General features: G+C 43.5%; 1 protein-coding gene across 4 annotated transcripts in view; it reads right to left on the bottom strand.

The window, feature by feature from the left end:
- Nucleotides 1–3,965: 3,965 nt before the first annotated feature.
- The window catches only part of PDZRN3 (PDZ domain containing ring finger 3), a 187,737-nt gene continuing 184,296 nt past the window's right edge, over nt 3,966–7,406 (bottom strand). For all 4 annotated transcript variants that reach the window (XM_035106613.3, XM_035106614.3, XM_088662385.1 and 1 more), the window contains one exon: nt 3,966–6,711. In XM_035106613.3, the coding sequence (XP_034962504.2) occupies nt 5,179–6,711 (1,533 nt within the window). In that variant the 3' untranslated portion in view covers nt 3,966–5,178. The remainder of the gene's footprint in view (nt 6,712–7,406) is intronic.

The following is a 7,406-nucleotide window of genomic DNA, read 5'->3' as shown; positions in this document are numbered from 1 at the left end:
TTCCAGACTGGCATATTTATTTATGCAAGAAATTTTATGAACTGCTTGATCAAATGCATGAAAGTGGCAACTACCGGTATCAATAATAAAGAGATAAAATAAGAAAGAAAGAAAAACAAGTATTCCTAACGAAATCGTTAGTCTGGATAGGCAGGTGTCTAAAACAGTAAGAAAGGTTCCCATCGAATGTTGCTGGGCAGAGAGTTCAAAAGCCTGCCACACCTGTATTGCCTTGATGCAAGAGTGTTTGCTACTGAAGGATGACTTGAGTCCACAGGCCAGAAATTTTACTTTAGCAACGTGGGTACACAGGTGTTAAGTGTGGAGGGAAAATGTGTGTCCCCAACACTTGGAGGCCACATGGTAGACATATGCCAGAAAGATGGAATTTGCTTCTGGCTTATTGGAGAAGGCCCATGTCTGGAAACGCATCTCTGTCGGGCTATTATTGCAAAGCATGACTGTGTGTAAACCTAACAGTCTGAAATGCAATGCTTTGAAAATTAGAATTGTTTCATCTCATTGTTTTTCCTTTCTTGAGACTGGCTCTATGTTTTTTTTTTTTAATATGTTGTATATGGCTGTCCTTAATATTTTAATTGTGAGCAGCTCGGAAATAGAAAAGCAGGTTATAAATGAATAAACACAAAAAGAGTGGTCTTGTTAAACAATTCCCACATGGTCCAGCTGCAAGCTACCGAAAGCTAAGCAGCTGCTCATAATGTGACTTTTCAGCCTCAAAAATGATTGTGCAGACAACCCCTTTAGATAGAACAACACTTAACAAAATCATTTGCTAACAAAATCTTGATAGCCGCAGGATTCCATACAGGATTCCAATATAAATGTGCACCTGGAATTCTGTGGAAGAAAAGCAATCTGTGGTTTATTTTGAATGTGAACCTGGCAGGTGGTAGAAGGGGAGGGCTAAGCCCCCTGCCCCACCCCGTTCCCAAAGTGCCCCCTTCCACACCTGTGAGCTATGTTTTCCCTACAAGCAGAGCCATTGGGTTTCATTAAGCAAATGCACAAGCAGTGTGTAGTTCTATCCTTAGGGAAGAAAAAATGTTTTTCTTTTTTGCTGCGCTGGGGGGGGCGGGGCGGCGGGAATTCCTTGTTTTTAAGGATCATGCATTATGTGTGTTTCCTTTTACTTGGTTCTGTAAATGCCCTTTCAGAATAAAGTGCAGTGATGCTATTTTTAAAAAGTTTGCATCACAGGAATGCTTGTTTCAGCAGCAAAAGTCTGCTCCCCAGGATTAGCTTCTTTCCTCCAAGGGGATGCAAGTAAACACAGATCCTAGGGGAAAGTGACAGCATCCAAGGTTCAATCTTTTGTCATTTGTGTGGCAAGGAATTTAAATGTAATCAATTCTGTAGGATTAGGATGGGGGGGGGGGGAGGTAAAAGGAAGAATTACACTGTTCCAATCTCTGTACATCACCTTTCGGTTAATGGTGTCTTTTCTTAATTAGTTTGTGTTCCTTACAAGGAGGACTGTGCCGAAAACAAAATAAAAGAGGGAGTTTAAACTGCTGATGGTCTGCTTTTGTGTGGCTTCCAGGCATTTGAGCAATTTTGCTAACAAGTATCCGGTAACCTATTTCCAAAGGCCACTTGCAGATAATTATATTTGGTTTAATTTACATACTTCAGTTTATAATCCTAATTAGTTCTCCAACCACTAATCCCTAGGCAATACGTAGGCCTGCCTACCTCTTGTTTGTGATCCCTAATGTGTGAGAACTCGCATTTTTATTTGAAGCGGGTGGGCTGGGGTGGTTGAGCAAGCCAAAAACCAACGGGAAGATTGTGTTTTTAGGCCTGGCTGAGGGTTTTCTCATTTCACCTCACAATTCGGCAGGGTGATGGGATGCTGGCTATAGGTATTGCATCGGTAAACATGACTAATTGCACAGCACGCTGCTTATTTCTGGAAAAGATAATTTCCTGTAATTTATAGTGCGATCTTATGCACATCTATGCCAACTTACTCTCAGACATATATGTCTTTAGGATTGCAGCTTTAGACGGGGATGAGAGCTAGTGCCTAGAATAGTAATGTACGGGGATGCATACCTATTTTCAAGTACATAGATTCAATCACATAGATTCAAGACACAGATACCTGACTATACACTCTTAAATAGTGAAGCTTTTTACCAAGCCAAGGAATGTGAACGTGCATGTATGAATGCACAGATATGCACACCCCTTCACACTTCTTCCCCTTTCGCTGTCCCAGCGTTCCCTGAACCGCAGACACTCAGCATGTTGTCCTCTCATGTGGTTGTAAAATGTAGCTGACTAGAGTTACCAGGTGGCGCTGTGGTTAAACCACTGAGCCTAGGGCTTGCTGATCAGAAGGTCGGCGGTTCGAATCCCTGTGACGGGGTGGGCTCCCGTTGCTTGGTCCCAGCTCCTGCCAACCTAGCAGTTCGAAAGCACATCAAAGTGCAAGTAGATAAATAGGAACCGCTACAGTGGGAAGGTAAATGGCATTTCCGTATGCTGCTCTGGTTTGCCAGAAGCGGCTTTGTCATGCTGGCCACATGACCTGGAAGCTATACGCTGGCTCCCTCGGCCAATAATGTGAGATGAGCGCGCAACCCCAGAGTCGGTTACGACTGGACCTAATGGTCAGGGGTCCCTTTACCTTTACCTTTAGAGTGAAGCCCGACACAAGAAGACTCTGCCAATGCTGCTCCAACTTTCTCTACCACTTAATGATTTGGGGCCCAGTGCAAAATGCTGGTTTGGCATCTGATAGGTGTTCTGGACTACAGCTCTCATCAGCCCCAGCCAGAACAGTGGTACCTCGGGTTAAGAACTTAATTCGTTCTGGAGGTCCGTTCTTAACCTGAAACTGTTCTTAACCTGAGGTACCACTTTAGCTAATGGGGCCTCCCGCTGCCGCCACGCCACCGCCGCACGATTTCTGTTCTCATCCTGAAGCAAAGTTCTTAACCCGAGGTACTATTTCTGGGTTAGCGGAGTCTGTAACCTGAAGTGTCTGTAACCCGAGGTACCACTGTACGGCCTTGGGAGCTGTAGTCCAATAACACCAGGCTGGCTAAGGCTGCCTTACAGAATTGGGAGGGCTTGGTCCCCCTGAATGGAAAATACAGCCACTGGGGTCAGCACAAATATTCTTCCTGCAGCAAGCATAAACTACAAGGGAATTAAAGGAAGTGTTCTCAGAGCCAAACTAGAAGTGATGTTATTCACATCTTTAGTACTTATGTGACTGATTATTATTATTTTTATATAGCAGGTGTGGAGTTGCCGAATTTGGAGCAGGACTGCTGCATGGACAAACACCCCCCCCCAAAAAATCTGGCTCAGTCCTGATTATTTATAGTAAAAAAGCAGCCGCAGAATAGCTAATTACACAAATAACATCACATCTAGTATGGTTCTCAGCTTGAAATTGACTTCCCCCAAAAGGTTTGTCAGAGATGTAACCCAGAATCCTTCATTGACTTTTGACACATGCAGCTGATTGTTTTTTTTTAAGCACAGCATGCAAATAGGATTGTTTAATTTGTTCAAGCTTTCGCAAGGCTCATTTGGAATTTAGTGTGCTGAAATTTGAAAAGCAGCAACTGCGAATCAAACTTTTTTCAAAAAAATTATGTGAGGACTTAAAAAATGTGGAGAGAATTCAAGCAATGAAATTTTGTTCTCTGAAAAAGGCTGCTTCATTCTTTGCAATTATGTAGATTAGAAAACCTTTCTTCCAACTAATCCACAAGGGTGATTCCAAGCATGGCGGCCTCAGGAGCTGAATTTCTGCCACTAGCCTGCTTGCTATCCATACCTGTCCTAAAATAAACTCAGTTTTAGTAATCCCAGCAAATAATGTACACCACTCATTCCATTCAGCCAGATAATTTCTAACAATGCAACTTACACAAGGCATTGAGGTAAAGGTGGTCAAAGTTAAAAAAAAAAGCCAAAGGATATGAAATATAAAACAATAATTTATTTTTTTAACTTCATTTACTTGTTAATGTTTATAACTAGTCATGATTTCATGAAAACTGCCTTCAATTTCAATACATTCAACTCTACAAAGCAGACAGCTACTACAATGGGCATTTCAAATTACACAAAACGGCCTTGTAAAAAACATTGGACACACATGCACATTCTTCCAACAGGCCCACAGCCATGGCAAACTTGCTTCAAAGTGTTTCAGGGCTGCACCATGAAGCAGTTTGCTTCCGCTCTTTCAAGTGATACCTACATACTTCCTTCAGAAACCGCAATGAAAGAAAATAAAAGTGTGTAGCTCTTAGCCAGGACTCTTAAGGGGTTGTGTGCATAATACGCTTAGTGTAGTGCCTAGTTGTCCTCGGTCCCCAAACTACTTTGGTAGTCTGCTGCCTCTGCTGTTTACCACCACTCTTCGCCCCCTGCAAGAGGACTGCAGCTACCCAGACATTCGCAGCAGTCACAACACAGAGACCTTTACAACTTGCGACTCGCCAAACAGCCCATGCAGAGTGCATTACTGAGCACAGGACAGCTCCCAATATCTTGCTAGTGATCTGCACCACGGTGGCTTGGTAGGTCACAAATTGGGCATGCATGCTGTGCCATAAAGCGAAGCAGTATGAGTGCACAACCCCAAAGACACAACCGGTTTGATAAATTGTGTACATTGCTGCAAAATGATTCTATCAAGAGTTTGGTAGTTCAGCTAAAATAATTGATAAAACAGAAACTTGTGCAGAAAAAAGGGCACAATAGCAAAGATATATTGCAAAATACTGCTTTGTTAAAAATACATATTTGAAGTTGTCTTTTGAGTTTCTGCATGTGTAACCTTTTTAAAATATGAATATAGTTTAAAAAGATATTACCTGTGTAAGTATGATTAATATGCTTTTCCTGTTATTTAAAACATCTTATGTAAAAGCGTAACACGTTACAAAAAAAGGTACTATTGGTATTCCAAATAAGGTCTGTCTGTTCTGTATTGCCTTAAAAGAGATTTTGGGTGGATGACTCTTTCTCTCCTCTTTTGCACCCAGAGTTCCGTATTTGAAGTATAAAGCCGATGAATGTGTCTTTTATTTACAATAAAAGAGAGGGAGCGTTGCCACATTTAACGAGGCAGGAATCTCTACCCCATCGGTAGGGTTTTATGTACACAACTTTGGCACCGGAAGATTATACAGTAGTCACCGACAGGAAGGAGTTGTAAACTTTTTGGCCGTCGGGTGACTTTGTGCCGTGGGTCAGCAGTTCTTGGATTGTCATCCAATTGTCAAATATTTTTTTATTCCTTTTCTTCATCATTTTTTTGTGGCTCAGTTCTATGATATTCATTTCCTTCTTCTCTTCGGCCCCCTGCTGTTCCTTTAAACACTCTAACCTGCTCTGCATCATAAACTCGCGCCTTTTCCTCTGCTCCTTGGCTTTCACGACATGCTGCTTCCGCTCCTCCTTGCTCCAGTAACGGCCCATCTTCATTTCGCTTATGGCATCATCGTCCGTTGTCATGCCACTGCGCTCCTCCTTGATCTTTATGGCACGCTCTCTCAGCAACCTGTCCCGCACGGGTCTCTTGGTGATGTAACGGGTCCCGTCGCTCCTGACCTTGACTTTCCATTCCATCCTGGGTTCGCTCTGGTTGGAAGAGTTCAAGTCTTTGCACATGCTTACTAAGCTCATTTGGCTCTGCGCATACTCCACCGCTGACTTCTGCTGTATCAACTGCATGTAACTCTGGTAGTGCTGGGCATGGGCAGGGATGTGCGCATGTTTATATGGAGAGTGGTGATAGGGAGATAAGTAGGAGCTGCCTGGTTTGGGGGGCTGAGCTGGGCTTTTGCTTCCGTCGCTCTCTTTCCTCTCTTTGATTTCCAGCTGCTCAGCATCTTTGGGGTGAGCTTTAGCTGTGCCATATTCATGACTTTCTGGGCTAGACTGCAAATTTTTCTGAGACCCTTCTGCTCCTTCGCTGACTTGCAAATTGAGATCTTCTGCTGTCCTGCACAGAGAGTTGTTGGGGGAGATCTCCAGGGTGAGAGGCGTGCTCCGGCAACTTTCCCCTGTATTGTAAGCGCTGGAGCTGTCCTTGTCTGATTTCTCTGGGAGTTCAGTGATATCCGAGAGCTCATGTCGGCGGACGTCTATGCTTGTGTTGTAGTTGCGGAAGCCGCTGTTGTGCAGCATCCACGGCTCTCGGTACTGCTCTTTGAGCTGCTGCATCTTGTGGGCCCTCACGATGTTGAGGCACTCCAGCTCGATGTTGCGCAGCTCCTCGTTCAGCATTTCCAGCTCTCTGTCCACGCTCTCGTGGTCACTCTTGCTCATATCCAGAGTGCTGTTGTGGTAGTACAGGCTGTACGGGTTGGCGGACTTCACCTGGCACTTCAGTTCCAGCAGCTCGCGGAACCTCTCGCACTCGTCCACCGGGATACCGAGGAAGTCAGCGTCAGCGCAGTCGGCGGAAATGAACGACTCATTGCTGAACTGCATGTCCCCACTGCCCAGCGTGTCATGGCTGTAGTTCAGCTTCTTCTGGCTCCCCAGGGTGTTTGAGGAAGTCGTGTGATCGTCGGCATTGTTTTCCTGCTCCGAGCTTTCGTCATTCCGAGTGCTTTCATCAGTGCGCCCTACGCCACTGTCTTTCTCGTGTTGGTTTGATAAAATGGTGGCAGTATCTGTAGTGCCTCCATCCTCTTCATTTTTCTTCTTCTAAAGACATCAAGAAAAAGTACATTCGTTAAGAAAAAATTGCAAATAAATATAATAGGCAAACTAATTTTCTTCTCCCCATTTGCAGAATTTTCTTCTACAGATTTTCTTCTATAAATTACACACCCACACTCCTAATAATTATAGATGAATTAGGTATGGTCCACTTGGAACATCTCATGTGGAACACTGATAAGGAGGTTTTGCAGGAAAAGTGCTTCTTTTAGTTTTACTTAGGAGTGGAAATTTCATTTTTTTATCTAGGAAATGCATAGTTCAGATGGTGATATACTTTTTGGACAGCTCTCGGGTGTATTCTTCCCTCCTCCCCAATTTTTAAGAATCTATTATTCAGACCAGATTTCCAAAAGAACCTGAAACACTATTCAACGCATAAAATAAAACAAATTTATAATATTTGGGGATTGTTATTTTTTCTGCATTTGAGGAGTGTTGGATCTGAAGACCTTAATTCAAATCTCTGTGAAGAAATGTGGAAAGCTGTAGCTCGGTGTCAGATCACCTGCTTGACATGCAGAAGGTCCGAGTTTCAACCCCTAGCATTTCCATTTAGGGCTGGGAATGTCCCTTGGCTGAAATGCCCTTACTGGGTGCCCTTATAAAGTTTTCCCGTCACTCAGGATAAGGGGTTGGGTTGGAAGACCAAATGGATTAATGATACATTGTAAGATGTT

This window comes from Zootoca vivipara, chromosome 2 (assembly GCF_965207765.1).
Source record: "Zootoca vivipara chromosome 2, rZooViv2.hap1.1, whole genome shotgun sequence".
In the NCBI taxonomy this organism is placed as follows: domain Eukaryota; kingdom Metazoa; phylum Chordata; class Lepidosauria; order Squamata; family Lacertidae; genus Zootoca; species Zootoca vivipara.
The sequence above is the reverse complement of the archived record's forward strand: the minus strand, read 5'-3'. Positions and strand labels throughout refer to the sequence as shown.